This window comes from Berghia stephanieae, chromosome 9, assembly GCF_034508935.2.
Source record: "Berghia stephanieae isolate SIO BIC M18660-M18661 chromosome 9, UCSD_Bste_1.3, whole genome shotgun sequence".
Classification (NCBI taxonomy): domain Eukaryota; kingdom Metazoa; phylum Mollusca; class Gastropoda; order Nudibranchia; family Aeolidiidae; genus Berghia; species Berghia stephanieae.
The window spans coordinates 6299082-6320785 of record NC_088368.1 but is presented as its reverse complement, the minus strand read 5'-3'; the positions used below and the strand labels follow the sequence as shown (position 1 = coordinate 6320785).

At 37.6% G+C, this 21704-nt stretch overlaps 1 protein-coding gene across 6 annotated transcripts; it reads left to right on the top strand.

The window, feature by feature from the left end:
- The first annotated feature begins 346 nt into the window (after positions 1–346).
- On the top strand, positions 347–16905 carry LOC144979569 (protein C10-like). 6 transcript variants are annotated; one of them, XM_078926300.1, is made up of 5 exons: positions 347–659; positions 2032–2102; positions 3899–3971; positions 4659–4835; positions 8116–16905. In XM_078926300.1, the coding sequence occupies exons 3-5, from the start codon at positions 3929–3931 to the stop codon at positions 8256–8258; spliced, it is 363 nt and encodes a 120-aa protein (XP_078782426.1). In that variant the 5' UTR covers positions 347–659; positions 2032–2102; positions 3899–3928; the 3' UTR covers positions 8259–16905. The 6 variants fall into 6 exon arrangements, with proteins under 6 accessions (XP_078782426.1, XP_078782423.1, XP_078782425.1 ...); XM_078926297.1 differs by lacking the exon at positions 347–659 and adding an exon at positions 850–1027; XM_078926299.1 differs by lacking the exon at positions 347–659 and adding an exon at positions 852–1034.
- Positions 16906–21704: the final 4799 nt, after the last annotated feature.

The following is a 21704-nucleotide window of genomic DNA, read 5'->3' as shown; positions in this document are numbered from 1 at the left end:
GTAGTAGAAGAAGAAGTAGTAGTAGTAGTTGTTGTTGTTGTAGTAGTAGAAGTAGTAGTAGTTATTGTCTTTGCTGTTGTTTGAGTATATTCGTGAGCCTCTGTAGTAGTGGTAGAAAAACAAGAATGGAAAGAGGAGAGAGACGATTGTCGCGCGGTAATACTAATCCAGTGAACTCTTTTTATGTATTGAATCACTAAAGCTGGCAATCTGTAGGGGAGGGCAATTGGGTCACCAAAAGGTCACCGATGCTTTAGGTTTTGAGAAGTCAGGTCATCTACGACTGAGAACTTCCCGACCTCCACTTAGTTCTCGATGCTTTTCTCGTCTCGAGAATCTTGGTCATCGATGCTTCTCGTATTGAGTCCCGAGTCCCGAGTCTCGAGACTATACTGCGCGAGCGACGCACGCGTTACTAACAATGTGTACTATCTGCATTGTTCACCCCTCTCTCGTCGGCGATGATTCCAGCGAAGCTCGAGACTTTTTTGCGTCTCGATGCTTTTTTGAGTCTCGAGACTCAAAAAAGTCTCGAGCATCGCTCTAGTCATCGGTGCTTTCATTCAATACCTAGTCATTGGTATTGGGTATTGACGTTATATCATATTTTAAACAGCTAACAAAACACAAACGTCGTAAATAAATCAAAATGGTTATAGGTATCAATGTTTTATTATTATACAAAGTGAATTTATTTAATGTATTTTAAGTTTTAATACAAAAAAGCCACCCAAAGCTCAGTTGAAGTGCTACTTCTCGGGAATTCCCGACTTTTCCTTGGTCATCGAGTTCGGGAAGTTTTGAGTGTTGGTGGCCGATGACTTGAGGTATCATCGAGACTTCCGCTCGACACTAGCAATCTGTCATGTCGCATTAAAATAGAGTTCCGGTTTCGTTTTTGTTGCAAACTTTTTTATTCCTCCCAACAAGATACAAAGACCCCAGTCACAGAAGTGATTAAGAATAGAGGATAAAAGAGAAATGGAAATTTGCCTCTGGATATCTTAACACTTTCATCGAAATCATAGTAAAGTGTAAACTCTCTCTCTCTCTCTCTCTCTCTCTCTCTCTCTCTCTCTCTCTCTCTCTCTCTCTCTCTCTCTCAGGCTTCAAGTTTTACTTTGGGCAGAGAGTGGGAAACTGATGATGAAGGCTGTCATTATTCCGCGAAGTGGCAATTTGGACTCGAGTTCGAGTGTGAATAGTCTCCCTTGGCTATTCGGACTCAGGATGCATGACAAAAATGTTAGAAGAAAGAAACCTCATCAGCCGCCAGCCTCCAACAAAGAAGAAAAGAAACCCGTCTGTCATTCATGTTCAAGATAATAACAGATCAAATACCATCAATAAAGGCAGACTCCTTTTTCACGCCATGACCAAACAAAAGAAAAATCCGAGCACTCACTGTCGCCAACCACATAACCGAAAACCCCATTGACAGATACGCCACAAACAATTCGAACTGCTTCAAAATCCCACAGACAAGAACACAAAACTACATAAATTCTTTCTTCATTAGAACTATCTCGGAGTGGAATGGGCTGGATGAACTGGTCATCATGGCACCACACCTAAACGATTTCAAGGCCCGACTGACATGGGCCCGTGCCCAATGAGGACGCCGCTGAGATACAACCAGACCATTGGTTTCTTCAGCGCCAACCATACAGATACAGAAAGTCCAATCTGCGTGCGCAGTGAAAAACAGTGTGGCAGAGGGTAGAACTGATACTGATAAAAAGAGACAGAAGAAGTGTGGCCGGTCTTGAAAGGCAAAAAAATAATATAATCCAATCCTACTTTCTACAAAAGAACTATAAATTGAGCCAATGCCAATGGTATCATGTCTTTCATCAGAATCAGAACATTCAATTGGGGGGGGGGGGGGGGTATTTTAATTGAGACTTTTCGAGGATTGCTGCCTCAATCAGGTGTCAGCCATTTTGTGATGGAAATGCGAATATAGCCTCAGTGCTGAAAGAGTTGATTTACCTGAAATTTAATAATTTAGTCTTTAAATTCAATTTTCAGGGTTGGGGTCACAGTGACGTATATACAGTGTTGGTGACGGAAACTGGAAGCCACATAACATCATTTTTCATGTAAGTCAATGTTTTTCCTTACTCCCATCCCCAACTCTTTCGTATATACAGTACAGTGTTGGTGACGGAATCTGGAGGCCACATTATAACATCATTTTTCATGTAAGTCAATGTTTTTCCTTACTCCCATCCCCAACTCTTTCGTATATACAGTACAGTGTTGGTGATGGAAACTGGAAGCCACATAACATCATTTTTCATGTAAGTCAATGTTTTTCCTTATTCCCATCCCCAATTCTTTCATATATACAGTACAGTGTTGGTGACGGAAACTGGAAGCCACATTATAACATCATTTTTCATGTAAGTCAATGTTTTTCCTTATTCCCATCCCCAACTCTTTCTATTTAAAAAAAACCAGGATATTTTTATAATCAAGATTGAGGGATATCTGGATTATTTTTCTCAGTTCGGTCATATCAGCATCAATAATATCAGTGTATTGTAATAATCAATTTATACAGCGCGAAGAATCCACAAAGTGCTCTACACATACAAAGACAATAGAAGGTAACACAAAACGCACACATTCTAATTCTATTTTATATTGCTACTCAAAATGCTTAATGAATAATGATTTTTTCAAAGTAGTCTTTCAAAGCCGTAAGGCCCATGGAGCTGGAGTTTAGCCCCGTTTCTATAGTGCTAAACAGACATTATAGCAATTGCTTGCTTGCTACCCTTTGGGTAGTTTGTTGCAAAGTACTTTCCACCAGATCTAACAGACCTAGATACCCAATTGATAATTCTGGGTGGACAGTGTGATTGGAAAAAAACAATCCTTATTTCACACGGGATTGAACCAGGTCCTTTTTGCATTTGAAGCAAGTGCTCTACCAACTGAGCTATCGAGACGCCCAGTGTTTTCAATGGTTTCCTAAAATTACTGAGCTCTGGGGCACCTTTGAATTCTTTGCCTTCATCCACAGTATGGTTGTTTACTATAGACACTTAGATAACCATGCGTCACGGACAGCCGTCATAATGTAAACAAATGACAGTGATTGGTCAACATAACAAACTGAACAGGTTTTACTATCGATGGTTTTGTTTTATACAATGAATAAAACCAACACAGAATTCTATGTGTAAACTTAAACTGGGAGAAGGTTTTGTCAGATTAAATGTAGAACTAACAAGTATAAATCAACGTTCGTTCCATCAGCAATAAAAATGTTGAATATTTCATATGATACAGAAAAACCAAGGATTGATTCGTTGACTGATTAACTGATTAATTTATTTAATGTAAGATTAACTGACCAATTGATCATGATGATAATTTTTGGTGTCGAATTGCCACAATCGTAACAAATTGAAAACGAAATGAATATGTTTATGTTGTGTATATCGCACGTGTGAAAGAAAGAAAGAGAGAGAGAGAGAGAGAAAATAAGTAGGAGTGAAATATCTGTTCAATCTTAGTTATCGTTTAACATTATAACAAGTGTAACTAAATGACAAATTGCCATATTTATGGACAATAAAGATCTATTATTATTATTATTATAATAATATGATCGAGAAAATCGTGTGATAACTCGGCATCCATTTTGGCGGTATGAAAACAATAACAATGATCAGAGAAAGTTCAAAATCATTCACTTTATTGTTTATAAACAACCAACTATGTTTGTCTGAGCACGTGTGAAGGTATGTCACAAATTCCATGTTTTGATTGGTCAAAAATCTACTGGTTAATTGACATCACATCACTCTGACATACCATAAACTTTAGTTCTTCATTTTTAATATTTACACATTTACTTTTATTTATTTATTTTTTTCACACCCAGGTAAGAAAGAAAATTTCACAGCATGCAGTGATGGCATCTTTCAAAGAACACTTTACTCTTGGTGATTGTAAAGGTATGTCATTTGTGGAATTTCAATTTAATGTTGAATTTACTGCAGAAATCTGATTTAGCAGGTATGAAGGGATCACAGTAAAATTTCTGTTATAAATATACGATCCCTGTTATATCAGATTCAGATATTATGTGAAATCACTACTAATAGTGGTGGTAGTAGAAGTAGTAGTGGTGGTAGTGTGTGTAGTGGTAGTAGTAGTAATTGTGGTGGTAGTAGTAGTAGTAGTGGCAGTAGTAGTAGTAGTAGTAGTAGTAGTAGTAGTATATTAGTAGTAGCAATAAGTAGTAATAATAATAATAGTACCTGGACATTAACAACATTTTCATGGGCTTTTCGGTTTTGTGATATATGATACTCGCCTTTGGACAGATAGATCCCTTGTTCGATCCCTTTGAGTGGCACAAAGTTGGATCAGTTTAAAGGCTCTTTTTACTCACATTCACTCATTCAACGCACCTGTCTGTAAAATGAGTACCTGGCTGGTAACACGTAGCTGTCGGGGGGGGAGAGTGTAATAACACTTTACAGTCATTATCTTCTTTTAGATTTTAAGTGTTGCTGTTGGATTTGGAACCTTTGTAAAACGCTTTGGACATGTTATTGAGGGGTTTTTTTTTCGGTGTTTTTTTTTCATTGATTTATCTCCAATTTTGTGTTATGAATTGAGAACTTTTACTTTCACAGCTGCATTGAGAGAAACACTAGACTCGTTCCACCACCCAGAACACGTCGCCAAGTTGGACGAGGCAAGAAGCAAAGCTGGCAATGACATGCTGAAAAGTATGCAGATGGTTTTTCCTGCAGCCACTCAGGTTCAAATGCAGGTCATACAGAGATACGGATTTCTACCAGAAGGGGAGGGTATGTTTTAAATTTATCTTTAAAAATAAAAATAAATTTTTAAAAAAACTTATCGGTGATTGCACATTTACAGAAGGCGATGTGGCGTAGCGTTATGGTCTTTATTATGTGTCCAAAAGGAAATTGAGTTCAGTTCCTCACAACAGTTTTTTTTTTTTTTTTGAGCAAGTCATATTGTACTGACCCATTTTCTGGGGCTGCACTTCAGGTGATGCCTGGGTTATATGAGTCTTCTCTTGGATTAACAAGATAACACGGTTTTCTAATTTTAAGTCAAATGCCCTCTATCAGACCTGCATAGTACGACGAAAAATTCGTAGAATTAGGAATTTTTGGCTCTGGCTGCAGAGCTTCAAGCGTGTCTTTGACTCAATAAATCTTATTGAAAAGGAAAGTGCCATTCCAGAGAATCTATATTTAGGACTTTGGAGAATTTTTTTTATCATGTTGAGGGCAAATTATAATTTTGTAAAGCTATTTCTCTGGTGACCTTTCTTTTTTTTTTCCTTTGAAACCACGATACTAATTTCTGAAATTTCAAGTAGGCAGCTGTGCCCTATATCAAATGATGTACCAAGTCATTAATATTAGGTAAATCAGTTCAATAAAAAATGCTGTGTATTGATATGTGACTAAACCATCCATGACAACAGGCTTCAAAAGCCATGACGTCACTTCCCTCATAATGACGCTTGCATAGTAACTTAGCAACTGGCTCTAAACTACGATATTACATAAGTCAGATGTTTTCTGTTATATTTGGTTTGAGTTTCCTCCTTTATGACAAGTTTACATTCATCATCATAGCTAGTCTCTCCAATACCGAACCCACTCCACAGCATCTGTGGAGCAGACTCTTAGGTCATGGTCAGTGCAGCTAGGGCCGTCCTGGCATTCTTTAAGGATGTGTTCCGTCGTCTGCTCTGGGCATCCGCTTGTACACAAGTTGGTCTCGGCCAACCCCCACTTTATCATGCTACCAGCTGTTCTCACACGTTTTGCCCATGCTCTGTTGAGTGTTACCCATTCATTCCTGGGGAGCTCAGGGCAGTACTTCTCTTGGATTTTCAACAGCTTCATTTGCGTGATTGTCCTACTCCCTCCACGTGACAAGGCTGTAGACAGCTACATGGTCATGGTTGATGCTTTCTTCCTTCACAAGTTTCCATTATCATCACTAAATAATGAATCACAGTGAAAATATTTAAATATTGTTATTTTACTCTGGTTTCATCGATGGAAAGAGAGCAAGTATGTGATAGAGAATGACACACACAACAAATTTTGCGAGAACAATTGAACCTGATAAACATTTACTAAGAAGTGCAGAAGACCAAACTGAATGAAGACAGCTGATGAATTGAACTGCACTGCATTAATCCTAATGCATATTAAAATGATATTTCATTTAAACGATGGTAAAAATGAGGTATTTTGGATCCATGCAGTTTTTATTTATTTATTTATTTTGTCGTGAAATTTGCCTGATTTTTTTTGGGGGGAGGGGGGGGGGGGGGGAGGGTTCCATAAAATAAACCAATCTTTTTTTATGGGCTGTGGCAAGTCTGTTGTCGTGCTTTTATATATATATATATATATATATATATATATATATATATATATATATATATATATATATATATATATATATATTTATTATTTAAAATATTTACCACAATGTTTGGGACAGTCTACATCAATGTTTCAGGCTTAATTTGCCATCGTCAGGACTGAGTTGTTTTGTTGACTGTTGTTGTTTCTTGAAGTGGTTCCGGTTTGAAGTTAATTAAGAGGAATTTGCGCCGATGGGGACACTTTCCGTACATCTCACTTTTCATGTTGAGTGTGGCTTCATGAGGGTGTTTGATTATAGTATATTTCTCTTCCAGGCATAAGCTACATTGTTTTGATGTTGGTGTGTATCCTGTTGCTTTAGATAAAATTTTCCATGAAATGTTGTGGTCTAGTTTGTTGTCTTTTAATTTCCAAATATGTTCGCTGAGTTTTGTGGATGTTTTTTTGTTAGTGTTTCTAAATGTTGAGGTGTGGAGGTTGTATCTTGTTTTGAAATTATTTTCTGTTAGTCCTACATATTTTTCTTGCTTGTTTGTTTTAGTTTCTGTGACTGTGGCTTGGTAAATTAAACTTGATTATAAGCATTGTTTGTTTAGCGGGCAATGTTCTTTATTTCTGCAGTTGCATTTTCTAGTGGGTGGGTTTTGCTCTTGTCGGTGGTTTATTAATATTTTACCAAGCTACAGTCACAGAAACTAAAACAAACAAGCAAGAAAAATATGTAGGACTAACAGAAAATAATTTCAAAACAAGATACAACCTCCACACCTCAACATTTAGAAACACTAACAAAAAAACATCCACAAAACTCAGCGAACATATTTGGAAATTAAAAGACAACAAACTGGACCACAACATTTCATGGAAAATTTTATCTAAAGCAACAGGATACACACCAACATCAAAACAATGTAGCTTATGCCTGGAAGAGAAATATACTATAATCAAACACCCTCATGAAGCCACACTCAACATGAAAAGTGAGATGTACGGAAAGTGTCCCCATCGGCGCAAATTCCTCTTAATTAACTTCAAACCGGAACCACTTCAAGAAAAAACAACAGTCAACAAAACAACTCAGTCCTGACGATGGCAAATTCAGCCTGAAACATTGATGTAGACTGTCCCAAACATTGTGGTAAATATTTTAAATAATAATTCGCTCCATTACTACATGTCGAGCACTTTTCGTACCATATTTGTATCAAACACGATTCAATATATATATATTTATATATTGTTTTGGTGCATAGTCAGGAAGTGCTTTGATGAATGCTCTCCTCAGGGCTTAGTTTAATCCCCCAGCAGATCAAAAGGAACCAAATTTCCGTTTCCTTTCAAGTGCATGTTACCTGTCAGGCGCTCTTTATACATTAGCATTTTCTCAATATCATTGTCTTATTATTGTTATCATTATTATTATTATTATTATTATTATTATTATTATTATTATTATTATTATTATTATTATTATTATTATTATTATTATTATTGTTATTATTATTGTTGTTAATAGTAGTAGTAGTAGTAGTAGTAGTAGTAGTAGTAGTAGTGGTTGTTGTACTAATAGTAGTAGAAGAAGTCGGAGTAGTAGCAGCAAGTAGTAAATTAATTAATAAATGACATTTTATTAAATGATAAAACAAAAGACAATATAAATATTTATTCCCTCAACTTTCTTGAATTATTCCATGTATTATTCCAGGACTTGTACAATTTACCAAAGCTGTTCGGATGTACGAGGAGCAAGACCAAGAAGTGAGACACTTGAACAGTCAGCTGCGTGCATTCCTGCTACCTGCCGTGTCAGCGCCACATCCAGTGGCCCCAATCATGAATCAGAACTGACCCGTATCAACAGTAAATTCGACTATTGTCTCATAAGGGTATTTGTGTCAAGGTAAACTGGTCACTGAAAATTGTATCTATAGTCCAAAATAGACCTCTGGATGGGGTTCCTGACCTCCCATAGTGAGCAGGGAGGGAGGTACTTACTTTGTCTTCTATCACCTTATATCTATTTTCCAACTTGCTTTCTGTCTTTGTCTTGGAATGAGATTACTTGGTTTTGTCCTGGCCCTGGCCAGATACCCTGACTGAGAGGGAAACAGTCAAATGTATAGTTTGTTTTGGGAGATGATATTTTTTACCTTGTAAATCATCTCTCTGTTATGCACTATATTATGTTTTGTTTACATTTTAATTATGATTTGTAAACATTTTAGTGTATTCCTCTTGGTTGGGACCTGTGCTTGTGTCTGGATGAGACTTTTAGATGATCTCAAACCAAATACGTTGATAGTGTGCTCTTGGAATCTACATCTGTCTCCTATTTGAACCAATTCCCCTTAGTCTTACCTTTTCTTGGGCGCTTTTATTTTGATTCTGGAACTTTTTACTATCCCATTTTCTTCCTTTTTACTGGCACCAATATGACCTCAATGTGTTGCAAGCACTGTAAAACCCTACAGATCAAACAAGCAAACTCTGGCATAATACAATTTTGAGACAATAGGACGCATTTATGGTTACAAAGAATCTTACCTACTACAGCATTTATATGTTTTATTCTTAACTCATTTTTTAGCTATGCTACTCAAAATTGTTGCACAGTTACAAATTACTTGGATTAATCTTTTTTTTTTTCTTTTTTTACTTGAATTTAAATACATTTAGACTTTGAAATCTAGTATATATCGGGTACAAGGAAAAAAATTGGAAAAGTTTAGAAGCCTGTAACCAAAGGACCCTAATTGATGCAAGTCCGAAATTTCACTTTCACCATAATCATATTCATTTATTGAACTTTATGTACAAACAATTTATTGAGAAATATTTATTTGACACACCTCAAATTTGCCATATCGAAGATTTTTACGTAATTTTCAAATTTTGATGTGATCTGTCGATCCCCCCTTTTTGCTTTATGACTTTGCGTAGCCTTTTTTTTTCCAAGATACAATTGCTTGTCTTTTGCCTTAGATAATGTTTCGATTCTATGAAGTTTGAATTGACTATTTTAGCTCTGCTTTTGTGTGAAACGTTGTACGACTCTTTCTTATACATCGTTTGGCATCATTGTCCGTATTATATTGTAGTCCATTTTATTCAAGCCAGGACTCATTGGAGACCATTAAATCTTAAGAAATAATTCAAATAATGTGATTTCTGAGTCATATTGAAACTTATGTAGCATTGTTTTCAAAAAGGAAAACTTATTCCAGAAGCTGTCCCAATAGGCCATTTGGTTTTCAACGAGATTGGGTTAAATTTCGACGCTAGTCACACAACACTGTTAAAAACAACATGCAAGTTTGGAGACTTCCGATATCGTAATTTTTATACCGGCATAGTTCCTTAACCAATCATAGATTTTTAATCAAATTTAGCAAGTATTAACTTAAGGTATTGTTCTTGTTGCTTGCAAATTTTTGACGGTTTCAAATTGGTTCTTTGTGTTGAAACAGGGTCACAAATTTTTCCTTTTTTATTTTCTCGCACCCTCTGTATATATCGTCTATCTGGAGTTGAGTAATGTATTTATGTCCTTATTGGTTTTTGTTGTTGGCTGAAGAAGGGTTTTGAGCCCGAAACGTTCCATGTTTATTATTTTGTTATTTTTTGAAGCTGTTTTATTCATTTTTGTTTAATACTTTTTACAATCCACAGCTTCTAGCAGCTTGGTATCACTTTGACTTTTGTATATACAGTAGAATTACTTTAAACCGAAATTTTGGGGACCTTCTAAACCATTTCGGTTTAAAGACATTTTGGTTTAAAGCAAGTTCCCGTTTTGCAATGTTCTTCAAGGGTAGTAACTATTTAAGTTTAAGGAATTTGCTCATTTAATCGTATCATAGGTTTCCCGTTAAATGGAGTTGTTGAATAAATGCCGTCTTCGTAACCATTAAATTTTTTGATTTTTTTTTGGTGTGTTTAAATAATATTTTTGGGGGTTTTCGTTTTCAATTCAAAATTATTCAAAGAGTTGAGTTCGGATGCCGTGTATTTTACATATCTCTGTCTTGATCAACTTTTTTTTCATCGACTTCACATAGTATTTTGATTTTAAACTCCAACGTGTAAGCACAGTGCTTTCTTTTAGACATCTTTTAGTAAAATGCAAAGCTAAAATAAGATCGAAAGTTCTTGTGCGATAATTGATAATGAATGACGCGCAGCTACTCAGAGGTGAAGTGAAATGGATATGAAAAAGCGTGTCAATGCTAATCTGTCTACTACACACCCCTCTTTTGTTGAGAAGCCATAAGGTTCAAAGGCCTAGTTACATAGAACCTCACCCCCCCCCCACACACACACACACCGACATTTAAACACAGTGGAAATGAAGTGGCATGTCAATGGTAAGTTGTCTACCACCCCCCCCCCCTCCCTCCTTATTCTCGTGTTGAAAATTTGTCAGTTCCAAAGCATCAACACACGAGCGAGAACATCTCGCTTGTGTGATTTTACACCCCAACTCCCATCTTTCCTCATTTTTCGCCTGCCAGTCACCCGCTGTCTTCCTTTTCCAGTCTGTGCGATTGTGGTGTTGGCCAAACCCAAGTGCAGTGATTGAAGTGTTTGCCTACCCCCCCCACCCATCACCCTCATCTTATACTTACGCTCTTTGTTTAATATCGCCGGGCATTATTGCGTGTGGCCACCTTCCCGAATTTTCGAAGAAAAATAGAGAGAGAAAAAGAGAAGGTGCTCTCAAGTTGTTTCGGTTTAAAGAAAGTCCTGCTTAGAGGTATTTCGGTTCATCGTAAGAATTAGTACAAAGATAATGAAGAAACTAGTACAATTTATTAAATTCTTTGCGGTTTAAGGTATTTTTCGGTTTAGCTTCTTTCGGTTTAAAGTAATTTTACTGTATATGTTATTATTATGATTATTATGTAATGTGTATCAACCATAATATTGTCCATATAATACAAGTTCTTGCCTAATTTTTTTTTTTTTTTTATCATTTGAGTTGGGGCTCAAACCACAGTTACTTGGTTTACACGGAAATTTTTCATTTCTGCTCGTTTGCCTCTTCCTTTGAAAAGATTTATCACACAACACTTATCCCATGAGTTTGTCGTCTAGTAGTATGATGCTCAGCTTTCGACCCATGAGTCTGGGTGGGGTTCCTGACCTCTCATAGTGGGCAGGGAGGTACAGTCTTCTATCCCCCTATATCTGTTTTCCAACTAGCTTTCTGTCTTTGTCTTGGAATGAGATTACCTTGTTTTGTCCTGGCCCTGACCGGATACCCTTGGTGAGAGGGAAACAGTCAAATGTATAGTTAGTTTTGGGAGATGAAATTTTTTTCCTTGTAAATCATCTTTCTGTTATGTAATGTATTATGTTTTGTTTACATATCATTTATGATTTGTAAACATTTGAGTGTATTCCTCTTAGTGGGGACTTGTGCTTGTGACTGGATAAGACTTTAAAGTGATCTCAAACTAAGAACTTCGATAGTGTTCTCTTGGAATCTAAATCTGTTCCCTATTTGATTCAATTCCCATTCGTCTTACCTTTTCTTGGATGCTTTAATTGTACTTCTAGAACTTCTGACTATCCCATTTTCTTCATTTTTACTGGCGCTGATATGACCGTAATGTGTTGCAAGCGCCGTAAAAACAAAACAAACAAATAACCCATAAGTTCAAGGTTCGAATTGTGCCTTTGGTGGTACAAAGTGGGCCCTTAGAAAGTTCAAAAAGAAAAGAAAAAAGGTCTTTGCTTAGATTTTCTCACCAAACCCAAGTGTGAAATGAGTACATACCTAGCTGGTGGTAACTGTTTTGTTGAAAATAAATTATTATCCAGGTACAAGCGCCTTACATTTACAGTACCCAGTGTACTGTGTGTTATCTTGTTCTACATGTTCAGTATTACTGTTGGTTTGGGGCCTCATGACGGGAGATTTGTTTATGTATTAATTTTTGTTGTAAAAATTATCATGATACAGTATATTATTATTATCAGTCTCAACATCAATATCCAATTTCACTCTTGTGATTGATTATTTTATACACTAATGTGTACTGGATACTATGATATGTTGATGTAAGGTGCCAGTGAGCAATTTGATTGGAACTAGGCGCTATATATAAATTAATTACATATATAATATCATTATATTCCGTAAAACAGAATCCTGGCTGGCTCCCATAGTGGGCAGGGAGGTACATGCTGTGTCTTCTATCCCCCCCATACCCGTTTTCCAATTGTTTCCTGTCATTGTCTTGGAATGAGATTACTTAGTTTTGTCCTGATCCTTGCCGGAGTTCCTTGGCTGGGAGGGAAACAGTCGAATGTATAGTTATAGTTTTGGGAGATGATATTTTTTTCCTTGTAAATCATCTCTCTGTTATGCATTGTATTATGTTTAGTTTACATATTATATTATATGACTGGTAAACATTTGAGTGTATTCCTCTGTGCTTGTGTCTGGATGAGACTTTTAGGCGATCTTAAACTAAGTACTTTGACGGTGTGCTCTTGGAATCTACATCTGTTCCCTATTTGAACCAGTTCCCCTTTGTCTTACCTTTTCTTTTGTGCTTTAATTGTAATTCTAGAACTTTTTACTATCCCATTTTCTTCCTTTTTACTGGCGCTGATATGACCTTAATGTGTTGCAAGCGCCGTAAAACACTTAAAAACATAAACAAAACAAATCCTGGCTGGATTTTACGTGATGTATAATAATGTTTGTTTATTGTTTCTTTGTCACTGTCTGATGAAGTGTTCTGATCCCGAAACGTTTTGTGTTTGGTATTTTGCTCTTTTTGAAAGCTGTTATTCAATTTAGACAATTGCATAAAACTCCACAAGATGTATTATATTTTACCAGTTGCTTCCCTTTGTCTATATTCTTCCAATGAACCAGTACTGAGTCCAGCACAGTCTATTTGGTGCTAGAGAAACAGGGTGTCTTGTATTTTTTTTACTGACAATGAATGGTGCATAATGTTCGGTGTTTGTGGGGTTTGTTTGCTTGTTTGTTTTCCCTGATTTTACTAGAAATTGGAAAGTTTAGTATCGTTTGAATATGGCCGGTTGAGTGATAAAGACACATGGGCTATTCCACATTTTAAGGTTTAAACAAATTTACTTGGATGATTTTCTGTTTTGAAATACGTGTACAGCTGGATTCTAGCTCATCAAATTCCAACACTTGCTGTGAATTCTATCCCCATGTATCTGTTTTCCAATTGCTTTCTGCCTATGGCTTGGATTGAGATTACTTAGTTTGATCCAGTCCTTGGCTAGGAGGGAAACAGTCGAATGTATAGTTATTGTTTTGGGAGATGATTTTTTTAAATTTGTAAATCATCTCTCTTTTATGCACTGTATTATTTTTTCTTTTACATATGTATGATTTGTAAACAATTGAGTGTGTTCTTGGCAGGGACCAGTGCTTGTGTCTGGATGAGACATTTAGTGATCTCAAACTAAGTAAACTGATAGTGTTCATAGATCATAAAAGTTGAGATATCGTCAAATGGGAGTTTACTGTAATGCTTTTATTGATAGAGCAGAAGTAGTAGTAGTGATTTACTCAATTACTTATTTACGACTAATGCTACTACTACTACAACTGCTATTTCTACTTCTGCTACTACTACTTACTGATGATAACGACAAATCCTATATTTAACATTGGAGTTAGGTGTATTTTGCTTATTATAGAGTTATAGTGTTTTATAAAAGAGATCAGAATCGTCAGTTTTGGAAAAATCTCTTTCAACCAGAATGGAACTTGCTGAGTCATATTTGTGTTTTGAAATTGTTTGTATACTTATTGGAGGTAAAGTTAATGTCTTGTATTTTCATGTTATTTTTACCCCATTGCCTCAAAACGGTATTATGTAAGGGATAGATTCTCAAAACTGAACTTGTAGAGAAAAGAATAAGATTTGAGTTCAATTAGATTCTTTATGCTTTATTGAGCATGATAAAAAAAAAAAAAGTCATGAGCATCCATATAGCACAATATCCACTAAACAGGCTCAAAGTGCTTTACGGGTGGCCTCTAGCCTAGCCAACAGCAAGGTTTACCATGTAGTATGAAACAAGAGGCCTGTTAGGCAGTATTACAATTTTTTTCTCAAACGATGCTGTTAACGACCAGGTACTCATTTTCACCTGAGTATAGTGAGAGAATGTCAGTAAAGAGCCTTTTCCAAGGACCCAGCTGGGAACCGCTCTGAGCAGGACTCGAACCCTGGACCTTCCGATCCGAAGGTGAGTGTCATACCACTAAGGGCTGCCAACTGTATGCCAAAAAGGCATATTTGCATGCTTTTTTTCACCTTTGTAAGAAATGTTTTTTTTCATGTAATTCAAATCTTAACATTTTAATGTATAGTTGTTTTAATTCTGTTTCTCATTAGGTTTCTTTACATTCCCCATGGTTCCTATGATGTATTTTAACAATTTATCATTGTTTGATATATTTCAGGGGTTTTTGGGATGTTTTTAATTGCTTCATAATTACATTTTCAAGTTTACCTGAAGTTCCTGAACTTTTTTTCCCCACACATACTCGATACAAGAATTATTGATATATCCACTGACTGTTACTTACGGCATGGAGTGAGATGACTAAAGCCTTTAGTAAAGCAGAGCTGCCAACTGTCACGGAACTTCCGTGAAATTCACGGAAATAGACTACGAGTCACGGATACACGGAAACATACCATTTTGTCACGGAAATGGTCGCACGGGCGAAAAAGAAGTACATTTTTTTTCTCGCCGGGATGCATAACGTTTTAAAATCAGATGTCGGGTGATCAACGCGTGCTAACAACAGGAAGTTGCCTTAACTCTTTAAGATTCAACCCGACAAAAACCGACAACGGCATAATATTCATGGGCGGGGTAGCCAAGACTGGCCTCAGTAAGTAAAATCCAATCGTTGTGAAGGAAATGACAGGCCCTGTCACTGCCGCAGGGTGTTTTCAGATTTGATTTTTATAAATTTGCCGACAGAAAAGAAAATATGTTTCAGAAATTGCGATTTAAATCCTATTTTATTTGCGGGTGAAAATCATTGACATTGCACTTTGTTTAGTGAAAATCGGTAAAAAAATTACGACTTTGGTGATGAAAAATGACTTTGAAGATAATTATTGTAAACTTTTAAAATATTATTAATAATTTATAACTCCCTGATTTGTGGGTCGATTTTGTCATTCGAGATATCAATTTTATTGTAATAAAGAGATGGGAACTTCAGAGTTATTTTTTCTGATGCGAAATTATTACTTTGTAATTTTAGCACCAAGAAAAATAGTCGGTAAATAAATTTGTAACACCTCTTTGATAGACCGCCAGAGTCCGTTCGTGTAGAATTGTGAATCAAGCGTTTCAAAGTCTGCTATCCAGCTGGCCGAAACAAAGACGCTTCTCCCCGTCGATGTATTACGCTATTGTTATGCAAGGAATATAACACCTTATTGAGTAGGCCTAAAACCTAAAATTTAAAAGTAAAAAATAAAATTCTGAGGAATTTGAAAGTCACATTGCTGAAATCAGCTTGAAAAAAGAAGTACATTGGTCTTTGTTTCATAAAAATCGGTTGAAAACCAACTGTTTTACGAATAAATTTGATTTTAAAAATTGCTTTTGTTTATTTTAGCTTTTTTTTAGCAACTTTTTTATTTATCGGCCGATTTTCTTGATTTTTATATCATTCTTTATATCTCAAAGAGACGAGATCAGTAATATACTTTGTTTCAAATGTAACTAGAACATAATTTGGCTTTTTTACCTATCGACCATGCCTGGATAATTTATTCAACAACGTGGCGATGTGACGCAACTATTCCATGGCCGTCTTCCACTGCCTAAACAAGTAGCAAACGTTCACGTCGTGCTCCTGTAATCCTTCTCTGAAGGAGACTGATTGCTACACTACGCGACCAGAGAGAATAAATTGGGCGGTAAAAGGATAGCCCCTCGGCCCAGACAATGGAAAACTTCAATGTTGTAAGTTTCAACACAGAAGGAATCTCCCATACCAAATGAATCTATCCGATAGAAAACCAACCCTGATCATTGGAGATTTTAACAGCCATAACACTATATGGGGATATGAGCAAAATAACCTTGACGGAGATGCTGTTGAGGAGTGGGCGGCCGGCAATGACCTCACAATCCTCCATAACCCCAAAGACAAGAAAACCTTTATGAGTGCCCGGTGGAAGAAAGGTTACAATCCGGACCTGGCATTCATATCCTCTCAACACTTCTCAAACTTTGAAAGGACTGTAGGTGAGCCTATACCGAAATCTCAACACAGGCCTATTACCATCAGCATCAAACCAGCTGTTAAAGCCCTCGAATCAAATGCGATACCACGATTCAATTTTAGAAAAGCAAATTGGGAAAACTTTACTAAAGATTTAGACAATGAGATCACCAATATAAAAAGTGACCCGCAGAGATACGACGACTTTAGAACACTCATATGAAAAGTTGCAAAGAAAAACATCCCCAGAGGATGCCGAAAAAGTTATATTCCATGTCTCCAAGATGAAAGCAAGAAACTATATGAAAGATACATTGAATCATACAAGGTGGATCCTTTCAGTGAAGAAACCCTAGAACTGGGTGAAGAACTCACATCAATGATAGCCGATGAAAGATCAGAAAGATGGAAGGAATTAATAACCTCCACCAATATGACTCTAAACAGCAAAAAGGCCTGGACTACAATTTCAAAACTGAATAATGACAAAAATACCCAGACAAGAGTGGCTGCAGTAACACCTGACCAAGTAGCACATCGGCTTCTACTGAATGGGAAACCAGCCAAGAAAGCACGAGGCCAACTAAAAGCCCTGAAAAGTGAAATGGACAAATCCCTCAAGGATAGTGAAGATCATCTTGACTCTTTTACTCTGGAGGAGCTACTAGAGGCCTTGTCCCATCTGAAGGCAGGAAAAGCATCTGGACTGGATGGAATCACAACTGAGATGATTCAACACTTTAGCCCGAGAACCCTATCCTGGCTATTGGACCTCTTCAATGTATGCGCAAGGACAAACAGGCTGCCAAGTGCATGGAGGAAAGCAAGAGTAGTCGCCCTACTGAAACCGGGGAAAGATCCAAAATCTAAGAAAAGCTATCGCCCGATCTCCCTCCTGTGCATCGCATACAAGCTATTTGAGCGAATGGTTATGTCCCGCATGTCACCCAGTCTAGACGAACAACTGTCTCCAGACCAGGCTGGATTCCGACCAGGACGGTCAACATGTGGTCAACTTCTTAACCTTACACAATTCATAGAAGATGGGTTTGAGACAAAACAGGTCACTGGCACAGTCTTCGTCGACCTCACTGCAGCCTATGACACAGTGAATCACAAGATCCTACTCCTCAAAGTGGCTAAAATGATAAAGAATAAGAAAATTGTAAATATTATCCAGTCACTTCTCGAAAACAGGCGCTTCTTTGTTGAAATGGATGGCCGGAAGAGCAGGTGGCGCACCCAGAAGAATGGTCTTCCCCAAGGATCAGTGCTGGCTCCAACACTTTTCAACATATATACAAATGATCAGCCTGAGTTCCCAAATATCCGCCGATTCATATATGCTGATGACCTATGCCTCGCAACACAGGATGTGTCCTTCCAACCAATCGAGAGCAGACTGACAAATGCCCTAGACACCCTTACAAAGTACTACACTAAAAACTCGCTGAACGCCAACCCAGGGAAAACACAAGTGTGTGCATTTCACCTCAACAACCACCAAGCCCACAAAAAACTTAACATCAAGTGGAATGGCCAGACATTAGAGTACAACTACCACCCAGTGTACCTCGGAGTGACGCTTGATCGAACTCTGTCCTTCAGAGAACACGTGAGAAAGACCAAGGCAAAAGTGTCCACGCGTAATGCTCTCCTTGGAAAGCTGGCAAACATGAACTGGGGAACTGACCCTAAAACCCTAAGGACCACAGCATTGGCCCTCAGCTACTCAACTGCGGAGTACTGCTCAGCTGTATGGGCCCGATCATGCCATGCCTCCAAGCTAGACCCCGAGCTCAACAACGCCTGCCGGATCATAACGGGCCAGCTGAGAGCAACACCATTACCACTGGTCTACCGTGCAGCAGGAATAGCCCCACCACACATCCGGAGGGAAACTCATGCCCAAATACAAAAATACAAACAGGAAATGGACCAGAGACACCCCTTTATGACCACAATTGCCCCAAAAGCAGGCTCAAATCAAGAAAAAGCTTCCTCACAGTAGAGAGCCTTCACCCAGACCACTCAGCATTCTTCCGCCTGGACAAATGGGTAGAATGGGACAAGACAGCAAACGATGCCCTCCAGCCCCCAACAGAAAAGCTCCCAGCAGGCACAGACCTCAAGAGAAAAGAATGGGTGGCGTTGAACAGAGCTAGAGCAAAGGTGGGAAACACCGCCACCAACCTCTTTAAATGGAAAATCTCACCGGGCACTGAATGCCCATGCGGTCACCCCAGACAGACCATGGACCACATCCTGTCCGAATGCTCGCTGGGACCTCACTGCACCAATGCTGACCTGAGGGAATGCGACCAGACTGCCCGTGACTGGCTGACTCACTGGCGCGACAAGATATGATGATGACTGCCTAAACGATGATTCAATTCATTGTTGACGGCTGTTGACACGTGAGCTACCAGAACGACCAATCGTTGAAGGGTCAAGATGCTCAGTAGCCAATCGTTCTTCGGTCAAAAAACTTAATATCTATATTTTGACAATTCCGTAATCGATTTTTTTCATTACACACATCGAATACTATACATTGTTTGTTGGATTCGTGCCATTCAGGGAATCGTCGATCGTATTGTTAAAATAATCTTTCATTGCCGATTCTGATTACGAGCGCATGTGTTCTTAGTTCTTTCTTTCATTTTCATTCGATTGTTGGAGCTGTTCATACGTGGTCTTGTCTACTGTTAAATTCGTTTGATTTTTCACTTTATTCACTTTTCTACTTTGTAATAGTTTGCAATTTCTTACTGTGCTTTGAAATGGATACACCGCCAGCAAAACGGAGGAAACAAGTGGTTCTTTATCGGCCCGAGATGACTGAGAAATTTCCTTGTCTCATTAAATCGTCCAAAAGCCCTGGTCACATTTACTGTACGGTGTGCTTCAATGACTTTTTAGTCGATAGTGGTATGAACGATTGTTCTAGGCATGTCAATGGACCTAAGCATATTAAAAATGCTAAATCAGTGAGTAGTGTTAAGTCTGTGTCTTCATTCGTCAATGCTCATGCTAAGAGTGTGGAGTCGGTGACGAATGCCGAAGTGATGTTTACTGGATTTTTAGTGGAGCACAATATTCCGTTAGCAGCTGCTGATCATGTGGGAAAACTATTTAAGGCAATGTTTTTAAATAAGTCTGTGTCTGCTAGGGAGATTATAGAAAAATATTCATGTGGCAGAACCAAGTCAACTCACATTGTGAAGGAAAATGGCAAATCAGGAGACATCCACGTTGGTTGCATCGATGAAAACAGGAACATTTTCTATTTCTATTGCCACAGATGCAAGCAATGATAGAAATGACAAATTGTACCCCATCATTGTTCGATTGGCCATAGATGGAAATATTGTTACTTCCTTATTGTCTATCATTGAAGTGGAGGGTAAAAACACTGGAGTAAAAATAGCGGAGGCAATTGTAGGGGAATTAAAGTCAAAGGACATCAGCTTGGATAATTGTTTGGCTTTCACCAGTGATAATGCTAATGTCATGGTAGGTAAAAAGACTGGATGTTATGGTGAACTTCTGAAGTACAATTCTAATCTCATCAGTACAGGGTGTATTTGTCATGGGCTCCATCTTGCTGCAGAGTGGGCAGCCAAACAGTTGCCAGTCAATGTCGAGCAATTTTTCATTAACATTTATCATTATATCGAGAAGAGTGCCAGTAGAGTGAAAAACTTTAAAAATTTCCAGGAAGAATGTGGAGTGAAGCCATCAGAGCTCTGTAAACATGCCCCGACACGTTGGCTTTCACTGTCAAAGACATGCCTCTGGGTTCTGGAACAATGGCCTGCACTGGAGAGGTTTTTTGAAGAAGAATACAACAGCACTACAGAGCAGGCAAAGGAGATAGATGCAGAGGAGAATAAACAGGATAGGAAAAAAAGTGTTGGACAACCTGAAGTCAAGAACATTGAAGGCTTATATCCACTACCTTTCATTTATCCTTCCTGAATTTGACAAAGTGTATATGCAACTTCAGTCGGAATCTTCAATGGTTCATGTCCAACTCCATCTGGTACAGCGCTTCATTAGAACTCTTATGACAATGGGGCTAAAACCATGTGCTCTTACCCACAAGGGAGTTACATATGTTGACTACAAGTCAGAGTACAACAAAAGATCAAATAGCGATCTTGTTATTGGGGAAGGGACAAGGAAGAGTCTGGAGAAATTGAATAAGGAGAAGATACAACAATTCTATTCATCTATAAAGAAATTTTTACAAACTGCCATTACTTACCTTTTAAAGAATGGACAAATTGAAGCTATTTATTTAAAGAATACTGAGGTGGCTGACATCAATGTGAGGCAAACAGCCACATGGAAACAGTTGGAATATTTTTAAAATAAATTTCCAACCATTTTACCACAGGATGCAACTAAAGACGAGTTGCAATTGCAATTTGTAGAATATCAATCTTGTGAATTACCAGATAACTTGCCTGATGAAATGGGATTGAAGTGGAAGGTGCTTGGAGAGTCTGTGAAGGATATAACAGGACATCTTTCATTGAACACATTAGCCAAAGTCATGACGTCAATTCTTGCCATTCCTCACAGCAATGCCTCATGTGAACGCATCTTCAGCACAGTGAGGAAGAACAGGACAGACTTTCGGTCATCAATGTCTGTTGAGACACTAGAATCCCTAATGATTCTAAAACAAAAAGATGTAGTGTGTCACGAGAGGAAAAATGCTCCAGAGTTGCTGAAGCTATGTAAAACAGCCACAGCAAGAGCTCTCAACAAGGAGTAATAACTATGGAGGAGTTGTAATTGTAAATAGTGTAAATACTAATGTATATATATATATATATATATATATATATATATATATATATATATATATATATATATATATATATATATATATATATATATATATATATATATATATATATAAATGTGGACTCGTAATATTATTTTATTTGGAACTAATTAAATTAGGACTATGCATGTGATTAAATTATGATGTGAAAAGACCACCATGACAACACTCCATGATTTGA